The sequence below is a fragment of the Clinocottus analis genome, unplaced genomic scaffold (genome assembly GCF_023055335.1).
Source record: "Clinocottus analis isolate CAN_PGR_092001 unplaced genomic scaffold, fCliAna1.0.p SCAF_18, whole genome shotgun sequence".
Lineage (NCBI taxonomy): Eukaryota > Metazoa > Chordata > Actinopteri > Perciformes > Cottidae > Clinocottus > Clinocottus analis.
Genome location: NW_027175909.1, coordinates 5,338,232 through 5,365,806, shown reverse-complemented (window position 1 = coordinate 5,365,806; position 27,575 = coordinate 5,338,232). Strand labels below are relative to the sequence as shown.

Genomic DNA, 27,575 nt, shown 5'->3' with positions numbered 1-27,575 from the left:
TACTGTGTCAACAGTTTGCACCGCTGCAGGAAGTAAAGCTGGAGCTGCCGCTGCTGCTGAAAGTACAGCAGCTACTTTATCTACTCAGCTAATTTAGCCGAATTGGTCGAACACAACAGAGGAATTGTGGTTAATTTGGTGGCTTAAGTGTACCGGCAACAATGAGACTTTTTTCCCCATTGAACCGCAGCATTTTTCAAGTGCATCACCCATGCTGACGACCTCGCAATGTATAATCTCTTTTGAAGTGCACACCTGACTCAAGCAAAAGCTATCAATTATGGTGTGAATAGGTACATCAGCGATGAAAGAAAAGAGAGTGAAACTGGAAAAGTCAACTTCTACACTCTAGAGTTGGAACAATTTCCAACTCTAGAGTGTAGAAGTTGACAAGATTTTACTTAGAGCCAAAGAAACACTGTCGCCCACTATGACAAAGACTGCCCCTGCTCCCTGAACCATGGGAAGACGGGATGTAGCATGAAACCCTCTCTGCCCGGACACCCATTCGTCCCGGAGAAATGGCTCTGCTTTTTGCCACTGGCCATACAGCAGGAGCATCTGATACTGTTTGGCAGGAAACGGGCTGAGCCGGGATGACTGGGAAGGACGAGCTGGCTGACAGACAGGGCCTGGTCACGATCCATGAGTTCACTGGAGTGAGCCAACAGATACAAGGAGCGGCCTGTCTTCTGGACTGACCCCTGTGTCTACGAGGCCATTAGACGAGGAACCCTGGATTCCCTCGGCCCCCTGAAATCACTTTTCAGAGATTTCTTAAAGTGCATTTCGGTCAACTTGCCTTATTGTGTCTTGTTTCGGGATAATCGCACAGTCATTTGCGCAAACCTCTTGGAGCAAAGGAAACCACTGGGAACAAGTAGAGTTATCTCACGCTGCTGGCAGATGTCTGCAGTTGTTCTCAGTGCAGGTAACTTAAAGGGACAGTGACCCTGTAGACATATTTGATAATAAGAAAACTCTATTTAGAGAAATAAATTGACGACATGGTGGAAATCATCAAGGAAATAATACAATTAGCTATTTTGTTAGCTATGTTAGCTCATTATGTTTGTGTATAAATTAATAATGGTTTATTCTAATTATAAAAATTGCTGTCAGGGAGAATCTGTAATTGTACACATCATTGTAAAAGACAACAATTAATCCACAATGTTTTTGCTTAAATACAATGTATTCTTTGGGACTTTCAAAATAAAAGGAGATCTTGAACTGAGCAAAGAAAACTCATTCTGAGCTATATTTCACTCGTGCTTGAAGAAGCCTCTGTGCTGACGAGCAGTATTGTTTTTACCGAGGATATTTAAGATACATCGTCGAAAAACAAGTCCCATATCTCACTAAAAAGTACTTGTTTGAGGATTGTGTCTTTTATTAAGTGTTGTGAGATGTTTGGACTAGTAATTAGACAAATATGCTCGTTAAGATCTCACATTTTTGCAGTGTGAAACCCATTATTCCTAAATGCATCCCCTTCATTAGTGCTTTGATTATAGTGGTGGAAATAAAGCTGCACTGAATCTGTTTTACTGAACTGGGTGCACATGCACAGGCCTCATTTCCAATTCCACAGTTTGCTATTAATTGATGGAGAAATGCCTTAAACATCTGTTTTTCTAGCGATACTTGTGCCGGCTCCACCACTCACAAGACCTGTCAGTTTAGCAGATTGTGTTGCCAACAATCATCCTTATTAAATGTCAGAAAGATGATAAATAATTGATTTGTAGAGTTTATATTGAAACACTCCTTACAACATGAAAAAATAAAGGACGGATTTAAAAGATGAGTGATAGTGATACCTAAAAGTTAAATAAGAACATTAATTCATAGAAAATTTGAAATTAAGTTGATAAATTTCCCCTTGACAATCAGTGAAGCTGACCAAACGAGCTAAACAAACAATGTTTATCATAAGGTAAAGTCTCTCACCTTGTGCTCCAAGATGCTATTATCATTTCAACTGCAGCAATCTCTTGAAATTGTGGACGCCAGGTCTAAAGTAGGCCTTGTCTCTCTGCAAATTCTTGTTTCACCAGTTAAAGTGTGGAAGATGATGTATGCACGGTTTCTGTGTCTCCATGTCTTTTATACATCGGGCCCCTGGTGAGAGTGAAGGCCATATTGGCATCAAGTTCATACTCAAAACATTTTTAGTTTCCCTTCAATGAGCCTGCCCGGTGCTATCTGTTGTGATAAGTGTGGTGTATATTGTGTCAATGGTGGCATACCAGCTTCCTCTTTGGGGATTAATGATCCTTCTACCCCATCCTGATTCATTAAGATGTTTACTTTTAATTTGTCACCCAGACCCTGCATGATCAAATTTCACATTTCCCTGTTCTTTCTTATTTCTGTGAAATTGATATTTAACTAACATTTGCATTCGGGGTTGGAATAGTGAAAGATATTCAGATGATACAAACTGGATTATCCAGTGTCTGCACCAGTGAGCTGCAATGATTTCCCCACAGCAGTTGTAATTAAGCTCAGCATTATGTTTTTGATTTCATATGATGGCGGCATGTTTGTCCAGTTATTTAGCCTCTGTGTGGTTTTCTGTATTAGTGTGAGGCTCCTATTTTCAATATGTCATGTTATTTTTTTTTTTAAATTTACGAATTGATGTAGGCCTATGTTTAACTGTCATGATGGGCTTGTAGGAGAGTGGGCTATATGCTAAAACGGTTCCTCGTTTTACTCCCTAAATACTGTCTTCATGCTGCAAATAACAGCATTTATCTGCGCCAGCTCCGGTGGCGTTAGATAGGATATTATCAGCATCCTACTACAGAAACACGCTGCATGCACAGCGCTGCATCATCATCATCCACAGGTCGTTACCAACGGTTTTATTTGTGCTTCTCTCTCCTCAGACCACTCGGGAGGGAGAGACTTGAGGGCACATTACAAAGCTAATGGGTGGACCCGAAGGAGAATTTCCAGCCCCGTGATTTGCTAATCGGGGGCTGGCTCCCTTGTCGTTTCCCTGTAATCGTGGCTCCGGTTTGTGGAGCATGCCCAGCCCTCCTGTCCGTGGACGCACCAAGTCTGCACTCTGTGCGTTTTGGTTAAAGCCCGACTACCTTCACTGTGAAGGCTGGGCACTGGAAAGAGGATCGGGGCCCTCGGTGTGGCTGAGAGAAGAGGCTGAACTTCTCACTTATGGCTTTTTACTAGGACATTTTCCATCATCATTGGGATTGTGGACGGGACGTCATTACAATCCACCTCAAGTCGCTCAAAAGTTTTATCCAATTGTGGGCGCCCGACCATGGAGATGCAAAAGTGGTCCACAAGGTGGAAAACGAAAAGGTGGTTTATGGATTCCACCGTAACTGCATTCATCACTTTAACCCTGGTTCTACAAGCTACCCATGTCCGAGCAGGTAAGACTCCTGGGACCGAGAGTCTCTAGTGAACTCTGTCCGGCGGAAAGGGGGACCCGGCGGCCACCGGCCGGGAACACACTCGGTAACTGATGATGGAGATTGGGGGATTAACAGGTTTACCTGGACACGTTGGCGTCACGTTTGCCTCGTAGTCTGTTGTATATTTGTGTTTTTTTTCTTCTTCTTCTCAACGTTCCACAACCAGAAGTATTTGCATCGAAGCGAGGTTTCCCGGTATACCGGCGTGATTGAGCGCGACGTGAAAGCATCCAACAAACAGTAAGCAAACCTTAGGTAGAATAAAACGGCGCCTCCTCCACCCCCCACCTCACTTTTGTACTGAAGTGGACAATTAAACCCCGAGAGGACTTTTATACAGTACCGAGGTGCACATATCGATGGCCCAAAAAAAAAAAAAAAAGGTATATATTCATGATCACAGTTGACCGCTGTTACGCATGAATGGGACGCGTCCGCTCAGAAGATGAAACACCTCACCCGATTCAATTCCTTCTCAGCAGCCGGTTTGTGCCTCTGGAGCTCGGGGGGAACAGAGCGGCGTTGCCTGCTTTTGAACGTTTACTTGGGCTGAAAGAAAACTCATTGTTTGAACTGGGGTCCGCGAGGTGGATGTGGACACGGTTAGCAGGGTGGAGCTCACTCTGCCGGACGACACGGGGATGCCCGAGACTTTGATAACTGAACTCACAAACGTTTCTGAATTAAAGTGAAACCGTCGATGCCTCATGCTGACAAGTGTTTTTACGTTTTATTTTTTTAGGATGTTGACTAATTATGTTTACATGTTGAAGTAATTGTATACTTTTCATAAACGAATTGAGTGCATGTAGTCCTTTGTGAAGAGGAGGGTAGAGCAGCCTGGTTAAACGGTTGATTGAAGGTCATGTGGCTCACAGCACTGTTTTTGGATGCTCTGTTGGGGGGGTACAGCAGTGGTGTCATGATAAATATGTGGTAGTGAAGAGCACAAAGGCCTTAAGGGGATCTCAGATCCGTCAGTGCAGAGTGCAAAGCCCCTCTGGGTCTGCAGGGGGCCAAGTGGTCAGTCAGGTTCACCCTATCTCCACACTGCCCTGGTCCACACTGAAGCCCAAAAGCTGACTTGTGCAACCCCCCCTCCCCCCTCCCTCTCTCTGCTGATGCTCATCTCTTCCCTGCAACTTTGCACTTAGATGTTTTGTCGGCTGCAGGACAAGGCTGTGTTGTCCGAGCGGTGGGAATGCTTCCCCTTTAAGTACTGAGTAGTTATTTGATGATGGTCCTTGTTGCACTTCCCTATGATTTCAGAGCCTTCAAAGAGCACGCCTGCATATTGGCCTACCCTGCAGCCACAATGGCCACAAGTCATAAGGCTCAGGATTACATAGTGATCACACTCTGGCCTACGGCAGCTGTACAGATGTATTGTTGCACACAGATACAAAGAGATAGATACAGTTTTTTTTCCTTGATTACACTTTTTCAGAATGAAATTCAGCCTTGGTTTTAACATGAGCCTAAATGACGTAGCTGCTATGGGTTCTGGAAATGTTCCATAAGTAGATGTCTCCTGATAATCGGTCAAGGTAACACAAGACTTCTATAAAATATCAGTTATTGCAGTTAATGTCATTGTAATTATAATGTATACTGCACAAATCAATTGTCAATTGTTGCTTTTTTTCATATACAAACTTTACATTTTGACATTTTACAGTAGTTTTTTTCCTACTAAGAATACAACCTGCCAGTTCAGAAGATACAGGACTGTAATTTGATTTCAAATGGAAAATCTTACTTTTCCAAACACATCAACTCCTGCCCTCTTTTTTTTTTTTTTTTTAAATCTTAAACAATTAGCTGCAGGCTCTGTGTTCCGGGGTCTCAGTCAGTCAAAGCTGTTTCTGCAGGGTGCCCTCTTCATCTAGCAGTGTACAGACACGTTTTCTCAGCCCCCAGGGCGCAGGCATGTGCATTCCAGCAGACAAAGCTAGCATTTCCAGAGACCTCTCCTTAATATGCTCAACCAAGAGTGTCAGCTAATCAGCTCCTTGCTGGACCTTTGTCATGTGTAGCTGTCACATATTCACAGTCATTGCCGAATCAACACGAGACAAGCCTCTCTTCTACCTCGCAAATCCACAGCTTGAAATTGTGCTACAGCTGCACATTTGTACTGCAATCTCCTTTTCCTGACCTGTTTAGATTTAATAAAGAAAAGCACTATGTGATGACTAGTTCTAATACCATATAGAGGCACACAGTACAAAGAGGTAATGAGAGGAAAAGCGAGGGGGTGGGGATGCTTTGAAAAACTGGGTGGGTCTCAGGGAAGTTTCTTTGGTATGACACCAGCATAAAGCTGTCTTGTTTTAGCCGGCAGCATGGCGGAAGTTAAAGGAAGGAGAGAGCGAGAGTGGGAGAGAGAGGAGGGGGGGGGGACACATATAGAGAGAGATTCTGGCTGAAGATATTATTAGAGTCTCAGGGAGCTGCAGGTGAAAAGGTCTTCCTCTGTTTATTTGCTGATTTCACATTTGTGTTTCAAAATAAGCGCTGAAAATGACACAACAGGAGGTGGATATATAATAACAGTTTGCTCAAGCCTTACATGCTATGTGATAAAGGAAGAGCTGAGGAAGACTTGTTTGGCCTCTGTCCTGAGACAGCATGTTACACTTGGAACACACTGTTTACATTTGTGAACACGATGGAGATGATATCAAATTACTCCATTGTCTTGTGGAAATGTGTCCTATGCTGCGCCCCCCCTTCCTCGCAGAGCTCTGCAGTGTGCATAATGATGTTCAGATGATCCAATAACTGAGCAATAGAGGCCGGCTAGCATGAACGTTGGGTCGGGTTGGATTTGTCTCTCTTCTCCAGACTCAAGAAGGTCCATCCTTCATGCCACGAGTCCTGCTGGTGGCTACACGGCCTGTTTGCTCAGCCCTGAGGGCGGACTCGCACCAGCTCATCAGATGCACTCCTTTTAAAGCCTGTGCACACTCATTTGGCCACCTTAATGGATTGGCCAGTATTGACGTTTTCTCAGCACCTCTGTGTGAGGGTCGTAGCCTGGCCACATCTGGAACGTATGAGTGCTGGAGTTTGAACTGAAAGCAGCTCTGCAGGAACTCACAATGAGGTCCTCAGTTCACTCTCCAAAGTAAGTAGCTGGTTCATCCTCACAAGCTACAACAAAAAGCCAAGTTGTCCTTAGTAAGGGCATTCCTACGGAGTAACAGTTTGCTGATTTTGATCTCAACTTCACATTTTCTCTGATGTTTTTACATAACTTAGCGTGTCTTTGTTTCCTCTGTCCTCTGTTGAAATGGTAATGAGTTGGACTTTGGGTTGACACTGAACCAGATCGCATTCTTACTGAGCAGATAGTATACAAGTGGATGATAGTCGTAAAATGGCTCGCTCGTGGTGTTATGCGGACATCTTTTTTTCATTCAGAGTGCTTTATTGGCTTGCAGTTCAGAGTTTTGCTCTATGGATTGAAGCAGACCAGCTCTCTTGGCCTTCATCGTGACGTGCATCTGTTCCGATCCATCGCAGGTGTTGTATAAGGTGCGAGAAGATAAGGAGACCAGATGTAGGCCAGGCCCTTTATGTGAAAATACCTTCAGCATGATAAACTTAACATATATATTTACTGTCTTCCATAAAAATAAAAACCCTATGGTGGATTGTTGTCTGCTTGTTTTATATAGTGTGCTCAAATAGCAGTGTAATGAGCAGAGACTATCTGGAGGTCTTGTGTATATCGTCTGTACAAGAAGTGCTTGCAGCAGCTTCATATTCAGTAAGTATAGATTCACGTTGAAACCAGGTGCTTCCCTGAAGAGAATAAAACAGGTTCTTAATTTGCTTTTCCCTTGTCACACATGGAATGTTGACCAAAGAGTGCTGAGCGAGACATCAGACTTTCTTTTTTTTAAAACGATCCCCTTTGTAGGAAGAAGTTAAAGAAACTTTCAGAGTGATTTGAACTCTTCTTGCCAACCAAAACAGTGGCTTTAGAGCCATTAGAAAAGGTGCTTGCTGATGCTTTCAGACACCTTGGCATGCTTATTTACCCCACAAAAACAGATTAGTGTTATTCTATTTAACAGTCTGCCATTGTATTGCCTGGTTAAGTCGGATATTGCTATGCTCTGTGGAGTGAAGTGAGCACCTGTTTTTATTTGGATATGTGGGCTTTATTTCTAGTACTAACATTGAACTCTCTCTTAAGATGTGCTCTAAAGCAATATAACATTCATTGTTTGAAAATGAGGCGTGTAAATAATGTGCGTGGTCTGAATTGGCATGAATTTAACTTTTTTTTTTTTTTTTTTACCTTGCAGAGTAAAACATGCATCACATACACAAACGACCCACTTAAAAGATGGTCAATATACTGCAGCAGTTTCAGTTCTCCCACATCTTGTTCATCAAGCCAATGTTTTACTCTGAGAGGATGATTTGATGAAGACTTATACTTATAGTGCTTTCCCATGGGTCTCTGTGGGCACCCACACAGGCTCCTTTATATAAAGCACATCAGATTGAAGAGAATGGAAAAACCAGAGAGCCTCTATTGACCGTTATCAAGGTAAACCTATCCAGGTGTTATAGAACCAGATCTCTGTTGGCACATTGTTCATTATGCTCTTTGGTCGGCTTTGACAGAGACATTTCCTGTCAGATGAGCCTGCAGAGCCACAGGAAGGCCACGTTGAACTATTTAGACATGAGTAGTTATTTAAAGTTAATCACAGATAGGGTGTATTGTGTCTGTGATACTGTGACAAATGTGTTGTTGTGGTTATGGGATGGTCATCACGATGGAATCTGTGATTTTCTCCACAGCCTTGGTTAATCCTCCCTATCTATTACCTCTGGTTATCTACCAGAACAGGACCGGGACAAATGTATTTGAAACTGAACAACTAACTGAAAATTCAATTGGATAAATACTTTAAGAAAGTATGCATTAAATGTCCCATGTGCTCAGCCAAAGTTAGCTTTTTAGAAACCAATGTCATGACCTAACGGATGTTTTCTCTGCTCCCCTGATCAGCAGAGCCAGTGGATGTGCTAAATGTATTAGAATTTCAAAATTACCCCGAAGGAGTGACAAAAACATCAGGACTTTGCACAAACCGAAGAGCATCAAAGCCGGACTCAGCTTTCAGAGTTGCCAAGCAGGTCCAGATCAGTGCCCCCACCACACAGTTATTCCCTGGTAAGAGAAACATGTCAACCTTTTTACTAGTTTGCAGTTGGTTAGTGTGTTTGAAATGTATTTTGATGGCGGATTCTTATTAGTATCGTTAAATAAGAGGCTGAGCAGATTTTTTTTTTCGGCCTCCCCAAAAACTTTGCAATAAAAAAGTAGACAAACAAGTCAAAATTGTTGAATTGAAGTGCCTAAAAAGTAAGCAATATATTATATAATAGTTTACTTTTAAATAAGACAATCATATTGGAATTGTGTCTTCTTCCACAATAACTCTCATCCATTGACCTGTCTTTTTTTCTCCTCTTTTGGTCGTGCAGGAGGTGTTTTCCCTGAGGACTTCTCCATCCTGACCACAGTGCGCCCCAAGTCAGGCCTCCAGTCCTTCTTGCTGTCCCTTTACAACAAGCAGGGAGTCCAGCAGCTGGGCGTGGAAGTGGGACGTTCACCTGTCTTCCTGTATGAGGATCAGACTGGCAAGCCAGCGCCGGAGGACTACCCTCTGTTCCGTACTCTCAACCTTGCTGACGGAAAGTACGTCAAATCTCAAACATCCACTCACCTAATAAATACACTTAAATGCACCCACCCAGCTTCAGGCTCACAGTTGAAGCTGATTCAGAAGGAATGGGTGTTGCAGCGTTGCAGGGACGCGAGTGCAGTTGTTGTCGGTGTCTGAGGGTCTGGGATAAAAATGCTACATGGGGCTAGATATGAAGTGCAATCCAGATGGACTTCAAACTTGCCCGTACCATCTGTGCTGTGCCAATTAATATCACTGAACGACTTGATACAGAATTTCTAGTACTTGCAGCTGATACAATTTGACCATGTTACTGCAAGACAGATGCAAGCAAGCAGGAAAACAACCGTGATCTTCCCATTTTTGCACCACAGGTGCTCTTGACCGGATTATCCATCTCATCGGGGGTCCATGGGCACAGAGACAGGTCAGAGACAGGGAGACACTGGATTATTGGGGCACAGCAGGGACTGCTGTGGGCAACCTGACCTCATCCATGAACTCAGTGCCTCTGTTATTTTAGAGAGGGGGGAAAGACGGAGGGGAAAGGGGCAGTCGTAAACTTCCTTTTTACCCCCTTAGATTACCTCACCCAACCAGAAGCACTGCTGCTAACCTTTTTAGCATAAACCTGATTACCTGCTCCCAGGTTCAGAAATCCCAGGACTCTTACTCAGAGCTGCGGATTAGCTGACATGAGCCCATGTGCAGGCCAAAGGGGGAAAAGGCATCATTTAATATAGTATATTTTTTGTCCTTCACTCTTATTCAACTTTGTTTTCGTTGGCTGAACATGGTACGGAAGGATAGTTAGTTTTTGGAGCTTCTGAAGGAAGTCCTAACTTGGTCACAATATTCTTGTGACTCAAATTGGCTTTAATGAGATCTATTATGTACACAGTTATCATGACAGAAGGAATCTTGGCGCTTCAAAGGTCTCATGTCGGGGATAATGTATGTGCAGGTTGCAACAAAGAGAAGGAGTTAACACTTCCAGCCAGCTTTGTGTTAGACACAAGTACACACTGGACAATACAGCCCTACACGACTAAGGTGCAGTGTTCTCTGTACACTACTTGGTCTGGATCTATTCCAGCTCCAGGCCTTGTCTAAATCTTTATTGACTACAGCTCAGGCTGTGTACAGTCTGCAATCCCTGTAGATGTATTCATTGTTACTAAGAAGCATATGCCAAGCTTGAAAAGAGAATTACAATGATGATATTGATGAGATGAAAGAGCCCTTCTAAGGGAAAGGGGGCGGGGGGGGGGATTTATAGTGAGCTGCTCCACTGTATGTCCTCAGTCTGATTTTATTTAATCTCTTTATACTCGCTTTCAAAAGATTGCATTTAAACCGATTTGCATTTTCCAAAATAGTGTTACCCTTCTTTTGATCATTATGCATATCCAAAGTTTGGGAAACCGTTTGAACCTATTAAAGCCGAGATTTGCTTTTTCTGCCATATAAGGTGACGAGTAATCCTTCCTGCTGTACTGTTTGTTTTCCTCCAAGCTCTATTGCCATGGAACGTGTCTGTATGATCGAGCAGTGTTCAACTGAATTGGACATGTTTCCTCTTCTGATGACAAGATTTACCATCTATATTTATAGATAGGATATAATATATTTATACCTGTACCTGAGATAAACTCTTCTGATATGGCCTTCTTGAGCTGCAGTGGTGCCAGGTCTCATCTTCCACCTCAGAACAATGTTTTGACTGTGTGTCTCCTGCTCTGGCAAGGCCGGCCTTCCTGGATTCTGACACACACTTTCCACAATGTTCACCATGTCTGTCATGCCGAGTAACCCAGAAGGAGGATTAAGTTTTGAGTTTAATGAGTGTAATCCCGTGTTAAACAGGGCCAGAGTGTGGGGGCAAGAATGTGGTCCACTGCTGCCTGGTATGCAATAGCCCTTAAGTGCAGTGGCAAAATGGTCCAGAGGTGAGGGAGGTGTCAGACTCACGTGTGACCTTGGCTGACCCTTTGCATCCATGGGTGTTGTTGAACGATGTTCATCATACATTACTCTAAGCTTCATGTTTCTTACAGCATTGAGTCTGCGAGCACTCTGAATTTCTCTCGCCTTGAGGCGTGTTGTGATGTATAAAAGTTGGTTGATAATCCTATTAGAAGTTCTGATAAGATTTCCTTAGAATGTAATCAACCACAACTAAATTGTCTACGAACAAACGTCATGTTACTGACTAAACACCACAAAGAATGAATTGTCCTAGTTCATGCATGTTGTTTATATTACATCACCCTCTGATTTCAGTAATTGTCGTACAGTTCCAACATGCACTTGAGACTTATACTGACACTTTTATTCCTCATCCCTCCTTGTTCTTATCCTTCAACCAGGTGGCACCGTGTGGCCATCAGTGTGGAGAAGAAGACGGTCACCATCATTGTAGACTGCAAGAAGAAGATCACTAAGCCTCTCCTCAGGAGTGACCATGGTTCCATCAACACCGACGGCATCACCGTGTTTGGTACCAGGATCCTGGATGAGGAGGTTTTCCAGGTAAAGTTTTCAGCGTGGCGGACTGTGTGACCGTGTCTATTGCTATTGATTTGCTTTGCCGCCATTGCCGGGTTACTTATTGGCATATTTATCCAAAATGATCAAGTGCTTTGCCTCGGGAAGTTATCCAATGGAGATGTCCCATCAAGGCAATCCTTGAGATGATAGAAACCAGGGCCGGCCGATTGTATTATATCCACACCATACAATATATGTGTAATATCTGAGGCTCTTGTAAAGTTTGACAATAGAGCAGAGGAGTTTTCTGAAAGGTTTACAGCTTTTCTTCTTTTTGACCCACTGATTGAGCACATCAGACATGTCGTCAATGTGTCTTACTGTTTTGGTGAGTGAAGCTCAGGTTATACTGTATTTTGTGATCAAATAGGCACATAAAGCAGCTTATAAAAATCACAGACTGCAAGCAAAAACGAAAGAATCAATTCAATGAATTCAATACTCCTCAACTGGCCTTCTGCCCAAAAAGAGGGTGATACAAGAGGTGGGCATCTCTAGTGAAACATTCGTTCACAATCGTCCTTACCTTGTGACTTCATGTTGTGATATTTGATAAGATGTGGGCCTTAGCTGCTGGATCAACTGCTGGACCTTAGCCAGCAGTGGATCGTGACCACCTTTTCACATCATTGTTGCTTGATTGTTTTTCTGCAAAGCGTACACAGGCGCTTAGTTAACATCTCAGACTTCTCACATCCTTCATTAAAGCTTCTCTTTAACTTCTAATTAGAGGCATTTGGTGCCATGAGAGTTTCAAGTGTAATAGGTTTACCAAAAATAACTGCCCTTGTTGAAATATTCTATTGGATTGACTTTCAATCTGATGGTTTGCATCGACTTGAAATTAAGTGGAGAAGTGACCCACCGGTTTCTAATTTATGAGATTGACAGCAGCCGTGACAGTTTTGCATTGATTGATTGATTGATTGATTGCAACTGAGCTGGAGTTTTTCAGTCCATTCTTTGGCAAAAAAAAGGTGTTGCTACCAAGTGTTAAGTGCATTAGCAGTTGAGGTGTTATTAACATGTTACCTGGCTCTAAAGAAGAGAGACTGCTGCTTTTACAAGAAGTCAGTTATAAGGTTTGAGATGCAAAGGATGTGTACGGTAGAGTAAAAATTTACAGTAGAAATATAATAAGATTTAAAGATAGAAGAGTATTGTTGATGAGAATAAAACTTGGACTGAAGCTGAAAGACTAAACACTAATTTGGATAAATTTGACTGATATTGCGATAGCATTATGATATGATTAGATTAGTCAAGTAATATTATTTACCTTTAGGCATTACTGTTATTCATAATCCATGCTGAGAAAGTCCAACTTCTATAGATCAAAATGTTTGAATTCAAATGGAAACTACTTGTATATCTCTTTTCTAGTCTTCCGATCACTCAAAAGGCTTCAACACTGCATGTCATCATTCACCTGCCCATCAGGACTGGCTAACGTTCATACACTGTAGACACAGCTAAGGAGGCAATTTGGGCTTAGGTGTCTTCCCCAAGTACACAACCACATGGACTAGTGCAGCCCGGGATCGAACCTCCGATCCTTTGATTGAAGGATGACCCTGCTCCACCACAGTCGCCCAAAATGCAGCAGTTGTGTCAAGAAATGTGTAAAAACATTCTGCTGTACAGAGCGTGATCCATTTTGACTCAAAATATTGCTGTTGCTTCAGTATAAATTGATTGTGAACCTGAGCACCAATAAACACTGAAAAGACACAAAGAGACACAACAGAAACACAACCTCATCGACATACACGCCAAGCAAAATGTTGGCACAATATTGGAAACAATCTCCGCAATATAAACATTGAGAGTTAAAAAATAAAATGCAATAAATTCCTAAAAATAATATAATAATATAAAATGTATATGGGTATTGTTCTGGAGGTTGGAAGGTGCTGCCACCTCCATTACTCAGTGATTTGAGGCTTTATTTGATGTTATGAGGCTCAGTTCATCCAGAGGTGGATGCTGAGTCAGACGGATGTAAATGATGACTGACAATGACTGAACTGTCATGATGTTTTTCTCGTGTGGGAGTTGAGCATCACCAAAAAGGCTGTAGAGGGTCTGTGTTTGCTTGGATTGCTGATTGTTTATGGGCAGTAAGAATGACTCGTCATTACTCTGATGCCAAGTTTGAATGATTGATGCTGCTGCTCTTGATTTATTGTTTTTTTTTTAACATACCATGCTAACGTCATGTGGAGAGAGGGCCCTGCATATTTAAAGCCTTATTATGGGTCCATAATGCATTATTTTGTTTGTATTTGCTTCGTCTGACCTGGCGCTACACTGAGGTCATCTGGTTCATGCATGTGTTCCCCGATGAACTGTTGCATTAAAATAATCATTGACAGCACACATTAGTTACATAGTTTCACTGTACACATAATTATGTTAAAATATAGTCTAGGTATATATATATATATATATATATATATATATATATATATATATATATATATATATATATATATATATATAATAAATATGTAGCCTAATCAAGGTTGTAAAAATGTGCAGCTTTTCAAAAAGTAAGTAAGTTAAATAAGATTGCTGTGTCATGTGACTTGACAAAGAAGAGCGAGAGACAGTTTTTCTGAGGTGCAAAGTTTTATAAGCAGATCTGCTTTCATATCTCCTGTCAGTTTTGATTAGATTCACGAGAGGCCACTGAAACCAGCGTTTGTATGAAACAGTGTGTCCACTCAGAGGTCGGCCAGTGGAAGGGCTGAAAATAGGAGCCATAAGTCAGTTAACAGGGTCTTCTCTGTGTGGATGTTGGAACAGGTCTCCTGTCTGTTCTCTGTCCTTGCTCTCCTCAGAGATCCACAGGTCCTGAAGCATGCTGGGATACGCAAGTGAAGGAAATACCTTGGCCTTCTGCATTCAAGCCAGTGGTTATAATTAGAAAATAAACGTAATGGTGAAATCAGTTTTGCTGAAAGGTATGCATAGACAATGTTGCACCACAGACGGTTGTGACTTACCTCTTTTAATTATTTTTGTTAGTCATCATATGTGATTTGATTACAATGTAACTTATCTAGAAAATTTGAGGAATCTAAGAAACAAATTGACTAGCTAATAGCAGCGACTTTGCAGTTTTTCCCAAAAGAAAATGTTGCTACTCCCCTTTTTACCACAGTGCTCGTTATGGATTTTCAGGAGTACGTTATTTAAAACTACATTCAGTAATAACAAAACATTTGCTCCATTATTCAAACTCTTGACATTCGTTTTCAGAATCAGACCCACATTTTTCATAAACGTCCATTCATGCCATACCTGCCCCAGGTTGGAGGCGACCACCGTCGCAAAGGGATCTGGTTTAGATGAATGGGGGTCTTTCATTGCCCCGTCAGGCCGTCCTCATTTCCGCCCCACCCCTCCGCCGCATATTCTCCCCTGCTCACCACCTCGTCCTCCCTCCCCACCCTTCCCACCTTGAGGCCTCCCTACCTTGCCAAAGCCATGAGGCCGTCTATTCATGCCTCGCTGACATTACCTGTCTGAGTCGAGCACACTCATGTACACATATCTGCCTTTTCCCTGCTGGAGCTGAGGTGCTCGGTGTCTCCATGCCACACCAGCAGGATTGCCAGAAGATGCACTTGGCTAAAGATAACATTGGTTTGTGTTGGATATTTTCAGAGCAGGTCTGCAGGCCTGGATAGCCAATAGCAAAGAAAAGCATTGTTGAGGATGGCATTCTAACTTTGCTTTGCACACCAAATGTGTTTTTATAACAGTACATGTATTATAATAGCATGTGAGTAACACACAACAGCTCGGTTATAGCCCTCTAAACTGTTTTAAATCATCTCTTTTCTGTCTGCATCCTCCAACTGTCTGATGTAGATCCTCCTTTTGCCTTTCTTGATGTCTTAGGTCTCCTCCCTTCTCTGGAGCAACTGTACTGTATAGGCTTTTGGGAAGTGACTAATTGTTGTACGGGGTTGTCTAATTACAGTTAGGTTTGGCTGGACTCAAGGTATGTTGCCCTGGGCAGAGGCATGTCAAAGGACCAATGGGGATGACTACTTTTGATATGACTACTGATGCCAAACACTGGCCTTGTAATTACAACTTGTGGGTTGATTTGTGTAGAGAAAGCACATGAGAGCTATCTAATACAGCACATCTTCATAGTACTGTGTAGCAATCGTTCACAACATGGAGGTTGTCTTCATGCAGCACACCTGTGAGAACACTAGCTGCAGTTAAAAAAAACACATTATTTTACATTCTTCACAAAGTATGCACCTTACAATACAGTATGCCTTCAATTGGGATCTACTGTCATGCGATTGCACTTTGAACTTTGACCCTCGCGCTGCGCAGAGGATTGTGGGTCAGAATGCTGAGAAAATCCTGCTGGCTTGCACAGCGCTGAATGCAACCAGATGCACTGAGACCTCCTGGCAATTCTAACACATTGCATTTTACAAAGTAAATCCTCTTCTGGCATACTATAAAGTATGTATGGGTACGCACTGGACATGACTGTTACTGTGCACTCCTATTTATATTCCATTGTGCCTTGTGGAACAAGGTGGATATTGCTTTTAGAACTATTTTATTTTATTTTCTGCCCTTTCTCTGTCCCTGTTTGCACTGCCAGACACAGCAGGTAAAGACAAATGTTATCTGATCAGTGCTAATTCAATATATTTAACATTACCTAAAGTTATAAAAGACAACACAGCTCTCTGGGTGATTAAAAAGATCTCCAGGCAAAAACTGACAACCTATATTTAAAGACCTTTTAATATATTGCCATTACATACTCTTTCATCTACTGATAGCAAGGATGATAACAGAAGATGCATTTAAGTACTTGAAAAGCTCCACCTAAAGGTGGACACTGCAAAATGCACGACTAAAAGAGGACATAAGTTGACTAATGATAAAGAGGATATACCACAGCTTTGGAGTAGTAAATGGATTTCCAGAGGGATTCACAAGTTTCACCTGTTGATCTTGACCCCGCTTCTCTCTTTCAGCCTCTCTCTATTCGTGTTGACCTCTGACACCACAGTCATTAACGCACAGCCTTATGGGCCTGTTTCTGTTCTGCCGCGCTGTAGCCAGGAGGGGCATATTTTTGGAGTTCTGGCTTTGCTCCAAGTTGCCAGGGGCTTTTATCTCAGCGGTCCACAATGGAAGGCAGGTCCAGAGCCTGAGCATAACTCTCCCCAGGTGTTTCCCAGCACAAAACATCTTTTACCATTTCAGCTGCTCTCTCTAAATCCCTGCCTGTCTGTCTCTGGATCCTCCTGGTGTTCCCTTTCTGAGTGGACATCGGTTTCTTACTTGTCTTGTCTTGGCTTCGCGGAGTAATGCTCGCTTTTTATTTTCCACTGGAAAGTTAATCTGCCATTAAATTAAAGGAAGAAACATGTCCATATGAGGGCAATTTCTAATAGACAATAAGTTGTATTACCTCGGCAAGTATTAGGACAAGTATCTGAATCATTTAGGTGTTCAACATACTTTTTAAACGTTTTTATGGTATAACCTACAGATGCAAGCTCATTTAGTCTTTTCTTGTTCCCGTGTACATTTATTATTCAGTTACAAGTCGTACCCCACTCTGATCCGGAGGTTGAACACCACGTCTCCACAGCCTGTTTGTGTGCAGACGGGTGGCTCTCAGACATGGACTAATTAGAGCTGACTCTAGGCAGGGTTCAAGCATTTACTGTTGGTCTTAGGGTGACACATGAGGTAATACATGTCAACTTGACTCAGGGCAAGGCTTGATCTCTCTTTCTCTGTCAAGCCTTCCCAAACCCACGTACACACCGACACACGCTCAGCCGAAGCCTTTACAAACATGCCACTTAGGTTTTCTGCTGTCCCGTGCCCACTTGGCAGGTCAGTTTAGTCTTTTCATGGTTATTATAGTATATGTTAGTTTTGAATGGCAAGCACAGACATTAAATGATATCACATCTTTCCGGATTAGTGCACAATTCTTAATGCAGACACCGAAATGCGTAAATATTGTGCATGTATGACATGTATCTCAGCTGGTGTTTCAGACTGTTGATGTGAGGTGATGCTCTGGTTACACTGCATGGTCATGATTGTAGCCATTAGAAATGTAGTACCTGGAGTGTAATAACTTGTTTGAGCAGAAGTTCTGTGGTATGCCCATTAAATCAAAAGACTTTAATGAGACATATCAACAAGATATTATCAGATATTTGGCAATCGGAGGAATGGGTTGCTTGTAATTGACTGGCGAGATGACTAGAGACACACTGATCCTCCCAGTGAGAAAAACCAAGTTTAAAGTAGCATTCAGTCAAACTGAAGCTGTGCAGCGAGATGTTGACGGACGGTTACGCAGAGAACGCTTGAAGGAGAAGCACTGCTTGTTTTCCCAATGGGACAAGCCTTAGCACATGGCTGTTAATACCACGGTCCATGTGAAGGATCCATAGATCTGGTTTTAACACAGAGAGGATAAACACACTCGCGCACATTCTCTTGGCAAGTCGCAGCCTGCTTCATTTCTCTCGTGTTTTTCTGCCAATCTATTCTGCTCTTCGACGTATATTGTCCCTGCTCACACAAGTGCATCAGGATTTTACCTCTGGGCTCAGGCATCTCTGTGTGCTTGCCTGCCAAACATCCTAACGACATGCCCCTTTTTCCACCTCCCAAGAACCCTCCTCAGCTGTCCTCGCGATGTGTATAAAGGCTAGAAAACCATCCTCCAGGAAGTCGATTCTAGCAATTACACAATCCGAAGAAAAATCCAGATACGTTCCTCAATATGTTTGCTGTCTTGCAGTGAGCCGTGTGCTTTAGCTGTCGGACCGATAACAAGGCTCGACATTGCTGGAGCTTTGTCAAGCATTGTGTTGTGTCCCGACCTAACCATCGAGCCCATTGTGGTTTGAGCAACTTCCCCAAACCACGTCTGAGGTTTTACTCTTTCCTGTGTGCTATCACAATGGTTTTCATACAAAGACATTGTGTATTTTGGGCTTTTGTCCAATCTTTTTTTTTCTTTTAGTTGACATTTTTAGAGATGGCTTAATTGACTTAGTTTGACACCCACAGTACGTGAGATACCATCAGTAACCATGTGGTTTTGCGCTTCAGATGAAAAGCTGTTGACAGGTTAGGTTTGATGTGGAGCTTGTCTGATTTTGTGGCTAGTAACATTTACAGCTGAACTAAAACTAAAACAAAAAGTACTGCAACACGACATGTATGCTAAATGCTGAAGAGTAAACTTTGTAGAATAGGTATTTCACTTCAGCACGTGTCCATGCCAGGTGTTTCTTGTGTCTTGATTCTACATGTTTATTTGATTTCCTGGCGTGAACCCTGGAACTGATGATAATAATAATAATAATCTTCCTAGTGTCTGAACTTAGTTTCCTCCTCGCATCATGTGGGTGTGGACTCTGTGGGGTGTTTGTCGAGCTGTTTAATCATTCCAGGGGGGGATTTACTCTGCCAGACTCTGTAAGTGTACGGGACCAAAGAGATCACATCTGCAATTTGAGATTTACATTTATGCGGCAGCACACAGTATGTGTGAGTGTGTGAGCAAGATGAGACATGACCCCTGTGTATGTGTGTGTGTGTGTGTGTGTGTGTGTGTGTGTGTGTGTGTGTGTGTGTGGGCAGCCTGATGACACATGATCTAGCTTCAATAACCTTTGCAAATAGATCTCATTCAAAATTGTAATTTCTGTTCTTCACGATATATTTTTTTCAACTGTCATGGCTGATTACACATGAAATATGTTCCTGCATGAATTTATGTGAAGTAACACAAGTTTCTTTTTCTGTTTTCTGCAGGGTGACATCCAGCAACTCCTGATTGTGGCTGATCCCAAAGCGGCATACGACTACTGTGAACATTACAGCCCAGACTGTGACACCCCCCACAGGGATTCTCTGCAGGCCCAGGAGCCAGAGGAAGAGGTCAGCCAACCAGGGAGGGTGGGGGAGACTCGATACGTCAGTGGAGGGCCCTGATTCCTTTCTGTTTTTTAACAGGAAACATTGAAGCGCTTCACTTTAACCTGTGTATTGCTTATTGCCCGTATCCATGGCCTGCTGATGACTGTCACACATGATGATATTTAGTCTCAATTTGGAGCCTTAGTGACCTCATTATGGATTTCAAAAGGGGTTTAGTTCTTAGTTAATTAGTCAATGTAACCGATTAATGTTAAAACATATATTGCTGTAGTATTTTGGCAAGTTATTTATTAGGTTTTGGAAAATAATGAAAGCAACTCATAGGACTCCCTATTCTGTTTCTGTAATCTTTTTCTGCTATTTATAAACGCCTATTAACCAACATTGTTTACTTATAATTCTTATAAGGATAAGAGTTGGAAACAAGAACAAACAGGCTCCAAGGACACATTGGAATGTGTGTAACTAGCTAACCCTTCTTTTATATTTGCCCATTAATCATAAAGATGATCTCAAAGGGTACGGTGAAATAATCATGGACACTTCCCAGCTATAGCAGAGCAATGTAGAGTCTGAGCCTAAGTCAATGCCAGCTTAACCACAGAGATCCATCTATGTTTAGTTCATTTGAAAATTGGAAAACACATATTCTGCCAAATACCATGGCCCATCTTTTTAATGCAGTTATGCATGCTATCATGTTCCAGCCTCACTACCAAGTTGCAGCATGAAGTGGTACACCTTCATGACTAGAAGTTGGAAGTTCCCGTGCAATTTAGTATTATTTTATTGTATAGTTTCATTATTCTGTCCTCGTTAAGAAACTGCATGAGGACTACATCACTCAGACACTTTAATCTTGCTGAATTTAAACATCTTTAAGTGTACAATTTACACCCTTGCAGAGAGAAAGTTCCATTACGAATCCCTAAAATGCAGCTGGTATTTTTTAGTCTTTGAGGTTTTCACTGTTGTTTTCCTGTGTTTTACGAGCTTTTAAACATCCCATCTGCTTACATGTTTGAAGGCGCACATGGCTAGTTTCACGATTTTTTACTTCTTTGTTCACCATATTCAAACCATTATCTAATTTAGTAACACTTGGCTTTGATTATCTAAATGTTTTGCTAACTCATAATATGTTATACATGATATACTCTAAGTCATTATAGCATTACACCTTGTCATTAACTTTAAACATGTAGCATGACCATGATGATAAGTACCTGTATCATCGTCCTGCTCAAAGAGCACTAATGCTAACACTAAGACCTCTCTTCGTTCCTCTCTCTCTCTCTCTCTCTCTCTCTCTCTCTCTCTCTCTCTCTCTCTCTCTCTCTCTCTCTCTCTCTCTCTCTCTCTCTCTCTCTCTACCAACCTTTCCAGTATGCTACTGATGATTTAGATTACTCTCAGTTCTATGATTACTCTGAGGGAGCCACAGACACCATTCCAACCGATGAGTATTCTGAACCACAGGTAAATGAAAAAAGGAAAAGAAACGGAAAAAAAAAGATGTGTTTCCTATAATGTCTCTTTTTGTCTGTCATGCATTCCATCCCTTAGTTTGTCTTGTGTTGTCTGTCTCAATGATATGTTTATGTGCACACAATAAAACAGTACCGTTGAGTTATCAGCTTAACAACAATATTTTTGATTGAAATATTTCAGCCCAAAATATTAATTCACCCCTTGACAAATAATCTAGGTGTCCTGACCTCTCTGATAATGACCCGAGTGTGTGCATGTAAACATACTCAGTGTGTCAGTTCCCCTTCTAGCTGTTTCCAGAGGCTGCTGCCTTCTTTCACTTGGAAAATGCCATCTGCTTTGATTGTTTTTTGGTTATTTTGCATTCCAGCATGTCTTTAAAACTATTGTTTACATTATATATATATATATGTAGATGGATATCGGCAACATTTTTACTTTACAGTTTGGAAACTGCAGCAGAAGCACTTTGGCTATATTATTACTGCAATAGCTGTAAAGAGTTGCTGAAAAGCAAATCCTGTGTGTTTTGTATCTGTCCTAGATAGATACCTATATGTGCCTGAAAACTCTCCTATGTGTCACATGAAAGGCCCAGTCCTCGATTGTTGTGCAGCAACCCAACTGTTACATAATCCACAGTCATCGCTAACATTGTCAGCGATTGCAGCCCTCGTAGTTGACGTGAATGGTCAACATTTTAATTCACACCATGCAGGCCAACGACTTGCTGTACGTGGGCTAATAGTATGAAGTGGAGCGCATGGACAGTTGGGTTGGGAAGGACTTTGTTCAACAGTTGTGGATTGTGTCTTTAAATAATTTCCACTTTTGAATGTTCCATGTTTGTCTTGGTGTTCTTTGTCGCCGCCACTTCCAGAGAAAGAAACGTAGTGTCTCCATGAAAAAGAAGATGACCAGAAAGTCCCTCAGTAAATCTAAGGCCAGGCCCTTAAACTTCTTTGGTGCCAAAAAATCAGCAGCTAAAAAGTTTGCCGCTAAGAAGAAGCGACAGACGCCTGGCTACCAGGCCACAGCGCCAGCACGACACAGAGGCAATTTTAGGGTAAACGTCCATCTAAAGATGAGACCCAATCCCATCAAGATCTTCCTGCATTGAAGGGAAAATCTGTGATGACAGACTTAGCGCTCCCTAACCTCTTTTGTGTAGAAGTAGCCAGCTTGAAAGAACCCCCCAGCCAATAACCCCTGGTTTGAGCCTTTGTGTTAACCCTCGCTTTATATTTCTTTCCTTTTTTCAACATGACTCAGCCAAACAATGTAGAAGATTACAATACAGACTTTGACTACGAGACTGTAGATGATACTCAAACTCAGACCCCCTTTGCCACGAGCGGACCCAATGAGGTAATATTCATCTTCATTCTCATCTACTTGTAAAAGCGTGTTGGGTGTTTTGGGAAATGCGAGCCAGGATGATTTTGACCAAGGAAGTATCCGGTATGAAATGACAAAGACACAACCACTCGAATACATTGGTGTGTCTTTTGACTTTACAAAGATTTTGGAGTGATGCGGGAATTGATGGACAGGGAATTTACTTTTCATGCTTCAAAGCTACAACCCACTTGTTCCACTGAATAAACCATGTGGATCTTAGGGGTGCATTGCAGGCTAAGAAACAATGCAGCGAACCCCGAGGAGGTTATTTGTAGCTTTCCGTCATGTCATACATTTTTGGCTACGGCTGCACATGTTGTTAGTTCTCAGCAAATGGATTTAAATTAAACCCATTCGTTTAAAAATGTGAGGCATCTGGAAGCAATTGTCTGTTTAAAGTGTGAGGTTCTCTGAATGGTAGAAATAAGAAACAAACAAATGCCAAACTCACTGTAAAATATGTTAATGTTATGATTAGAAAAGGAAATTTGCCCAGGAAACATGCAACCCTTTTAATAGAAACCACTTTGACTTTTTAGTGGAGTAACATGTGCACCATTACAATAGCCAATAATATGTGCTCTGATAGAGATAGTGCTGTTTGCTCAGCCACTCTGGCTTGTCTGCTTGTATTACCCTCATAAAGAGCGGAGCAATGACAAGGTTTGCAGCCTTATCCAGGATTGAAAGGAGTTCATGGAGGCAGAGCCTGGCTTAGCCAACGCCACTTTCAGTAAATGATAGTGGAGATTACCTTTTAAACTACATATATATATATATATATATATATATATATATATATATATATATATATATATATATATATATATATATACCCTGTCCATCACGTCTTGAGCTTGGTATTGATCACTAGTTCTGCTAATTACATCTAAAAGAACTATGATCACCAAGTCTAAAATCTCCTCGCAGCGAGCTACGAATGTGCTTTTTCTTCCAGAGTGTCTGACAAAGTGGATGTGAGTCATTTTACATTTATAATTTGGCAAGATGGAGTGCTGCCAATAATAACTGTGCAATTGCATCTTTTTTGTTGCTTTCCAAAGCTACAGCTAAACAATGATCAGTTTGAAATGAATGGTGATTGTGGTTGCAGTACGTGTGCCAAATACAGAGTGTACCAGGGTGAACTCGCAGGCTGCTCAAACTATTTATCGTATTTGCTGATGTACATTTTAGTTGTGCGTCTCTTGCTGCACTCTGTATGTCTGCACAGCTGCTGCAATCTGATGATTCATGATATATCCATGAAACAATACTGCTTGTTTCATTTCAGACATCTATTTCAGCCTTTTTTTACTGTCTGTATCAGTAGTATGATGAGAAAGAAAGGAGGGCTGAGATCAAGTCTGTCTTGACATGAAGAACAAACTTTAGATTGTATTCAGGCTTTACGGTAACACTTTATTCTTTTGTATTATACCGTGTATTACTGCACTACTGTATTTCATGAATGTGTGATTTAACAGAGCACAGTATTTGTAACATATCTATCCTGGAAAAGTTTCAGACAATTTGTATAGAATTGTGAATGCAGATAGGTAATCCAGTATAATTAGTGACATGATTTACAACAGAGTATTTAGCCCTTTGGGTTTGGACATATTCAAATTACTAAAACACAATTCTGCCAACTCATCAATTATCAGATAATGCCAAGATATTTCCAGATTGTATTTGTTGTTTGAATAAATAAGGTGTTACCGTTGTTTTTTAGAATAGTGTTTTTTGCGTATCATGCTGAACGTATTTTCAATTTGCTTGAATAACATCTAAAAGTAGACTATTTGCCTCACTTGCTTTAACTAACATCCTTTTATCCTTGGTTGCTCACCATTGCCTCCCCCCTTCTTCGCCTGTGTAACACCTGGAAGGCTGTGGAGGACGATGTTGTTGGTGCGTATGTCACAGAGGCCACTCCCATTGCTCCGGAGCCCATTGTCCCAGAAACGGTGGACAACTTGGACACTGGTGCGGAAGCATATGACTTTAAGGAATATGACCTGAAGGAGTATGACTTGGGCGAGGTTGACAACAGGGTGTATGATTACGGGACATATGATGAGTATGACAGGGCCCAGCCCCAACCCTCGGCAACTGAAGATGGAGAGGTGGGGCCCGGGGTTGCTGCTGAAACTGACGTTTCTGAGAGCACCGTAAGTACCACACCCCGGCCTGGCGACCGACGGGTGTGAGCATGAACGGCACGCGTTGAACGTCTCTTGTTTGTGTTATGGACTCACTCTGTCTTCTGGTGCACGCCTTCCTAGTCGGTTGCTTGGCAATGTGTCATTGACATGTTGAGTGTGGAGTCTTGCTGCTGTCTCACTGGCGTGTGATTAGGGATTTCACGACTGACGGCCATCATAGGGACACTGCATGCACCTGTGTTTTCCTCGAAAAGGGTTAAACTGGTTACCTTTTAGTTTAGTAGATCCTCTTCTGACATTCTTCACACTCGCACATCTTGGTCCTCTTTCTTCAAGCTTCATCTTTCTCCGCACAGAGCATTCAGACAGTGTCGGTCTAGCCAGCACCACCCATACATATGCTCAGCAATTAGCTCATAACTCACAGGCAGCTGTCTGCACCGTGCACACACACTCACACACAACTGTAATCAGGATGTTATTGCTTCTTTTCACTTCCCTCGCAAACTTTTGAACTCTGCCCTCCCCAACCAACCACCAGTCCCAGCTGAATATTTAACGTGCTTCACATCTTCACTTTGTCTTTCTGTGTTTAGTCATTTTGGCCCCAGTTCTGTTTAAATGTACTCACTGTCAGGACATCATCCAACATGCTTTTGTGTGTGTACCTGTGGGTATTTTTACCACGTGAGGACAAGGACTCCCCCACAACTTCTCCACCCTTCATTCTCAAAACATGTATAAATACACACTTAACTTATTTACTACCACATATTCAATACAGTTGTGTTCCACAATTTATTTAGATGTCATCCTTTGCGATGTCGCACAAAGATTAGAAAAGAAGACGCTTAACTTCTCTGTGAAACTGTCCAATAATGGGCGATATCTCTACATCTATGCCTGTCTCTTTATATATGCGTTTTGTGAGGTTTGCATGACAGCACGGTGGCAATGCAATGACAGCATTGCTCCATTTCAAGCACATAGAGGTCTATTACAACCAACATTTGGCTGATTTGGTTCCATCATGTTGTCTCACTTTCTGTTTTTCTTGATTCCTCGCCTCTCTAGCTACAGTAGTTGCAACTGGATATGTGATTGTTTAAGCACTAACACTCATTCTTCTCCCTGGTTGAGCGGCCTCCTCCTTGCTCATCATTGCTACTTATTCCCCTGTGGACTGTCGCTGCTGTGTGAAGCATGACGCCTCTGTTCTTGCTTTGTAACTACAGGCTGCTGGGGCCGGAGGAACCTTTGGCCAGAAGGGAGACAAGGGCGAGCCGGCTGTCATTGAGCCGGTGAGTGACATAATCTTGCCATTTTTGTTCAAATAATTACATTTAATCAGTGAGCTGTCACATTTTTCTCTCACTATTATTATAGATTGCAAAGGATCTAAAAAGCAACTCCTGACTACATTTGTACTGCTTTTAAGACCCTTCATAAAGCACTGGTCAAACACACAAAACCTGCAGGAGAATTCCTCCCCGACTTTGTTGACTTATCCTCAACCTGCTGCGGCACAGGACAGTGGTTGTGGTGTGAAACAATGTGTTTGTTTTTTAAAGGGCATGCTTATTGAAGGACCACCAGGACCCCATGGCCCAGCTGTGAGTGTGTTGTTACAGAGATGTAACTCAGTGTTGCTCACCTGAGAATGATTATACGCCACTTTTGTTAGAATTTATTGAGCTTGCCTGCTTGTGGTGTGCTGACTGAGTTTTCTTTTTTTTAGGGTCTTCCAGGTCCCTCCGGGCTACAAGGACCCCCAGGCCCCGCCGGAGATCACGGTGACAGGGTGAGTTTTCGTTTATGCCCCAAAACCAGCTACATTTCTAAATGTGTTTAGACTGTAACCATAATGTGGGTTTGTACAGTCAGCTAAGCTGTTCAGTCGTACAATGTAGGCACCAAAAATCAAATCAAAGTAAAACTGAAAGATCATTGACTCGGCCACGCATGCAAAGCATCTTCAAATATTGTCGAACAGGTTACCCATCATTCCAAATCAGTGTGGAAAGTAATTTAAACAGCAGTCACATTAGCATGAATATTTATGAACTAACTTTGCCTTAACTAGTAGACGTCAATTTTAACGGCCATGCTGTGAGAAGCTCACTTAGCGCACAGTAATCTACCGCAAAGTGCCTCAGTGGAGAAACGAATGCAGCTAGTGGAGGGGCTTTGGCACACGTGAGCTCCATATCTACCATAATATTTACCCAAACACAGTGAGACCTAATAGATGCGACAAGCAAGTGAGATACAACCCATCACATGTACATTATTATGGCCTCTTGAAGATGTGGAATGGCATTTGTTGCGTTTCCCTCGGCGAGAGGTATCTATATTAAATGATTTAACGATTTGCTCTTTGGACTCCCTGTTCCACAAACTCGTAACACAAACATGCTCATAAGAATTAATGGAGAAGCATGTTTGTTTTGGACTGGAGGCAGTAGCGTGGTTTATAGATGGACAGGGCGAGTCTATGTGCGCTGGAAGAGCACGTGTTGATCAAACTAACAAACTGCACACCACCAGCATTTACTGCTGTGTTCCCTCATGTGTGTGTGTGTGTGTGGGTGTGTGGGTGTGCATGCATGCGTGTGTGTCTTTCCATCCAAATTATGGCCATAACAGCGTACGTGTAGTGGCACAGTTTATGTGTCTCAACCAAAAGGATTCAGGATCAGGTACAACACCATCATAAATTCTTAAAAATCCCACACGTTAGTACCTGGAAATGACAAGAAGTGCACATGTGGGACATATGACAAAGCCAACATAAAGTAGTAGGCAGCTTTAAACCATGTTAGTTA

At 42.1% G+C, this 27,575-nt stretch overlaps 1 protein-coding gene across 1 annotated transcript in view; it reads left to right on the top strand.

The window, feature by feature from the left end:
• Window positions 1–3,295: 3,295 nt before the first annotated feature.
• Window positions 3,296–27,575, top strand: part of col11a1a (collagen, type XI, alpha 1a) — a 74,224-nt gene continuing 49,944 nt past the window's right edge. The window contains exons 1-11 of the mRNA XM_068582226.1: window positions 3,296–3,410; window positions 8,491–8,652; window positions 8,967–9,180; window positions 11,539–11,701; window positions 19,565–19,690; window positions 21,077–21,169; window positions 22,454–22,549; window positions 24,475–24,756; window positions 25,986–26,051; window positions 26,322–26,363; window positions 26,489–26,551. Of these exons, the coding sequence (XP_068438327.1) occupies window positions 3,296–3,410; window positions 8,491–8,652; window positions 8,967–9,180; window positions 11,539–11,701; window positions 19,565–19,690; window positions 21,077–21,169; window positions 22,454–22,549; window positions 24,475–24,756; window positions 25,986–26,051; window positions 26,322–26,363; window positions 26,489–26,551 (1,422 nt within the window). The remainder of the gene's footprint in view (window positions 3,411–8,490; window positions 8,653–8,966; window positions 9,181–11,538; window positions 11,702–19,564; window positions 19,691–21,076; window positions 21,170–22,453; window positions 22,550–24,474; window positions 24,757–25,985; window positions 26,052–26,321; window positions 26,364–26,488; window positions 26,552–27,575) is intronic.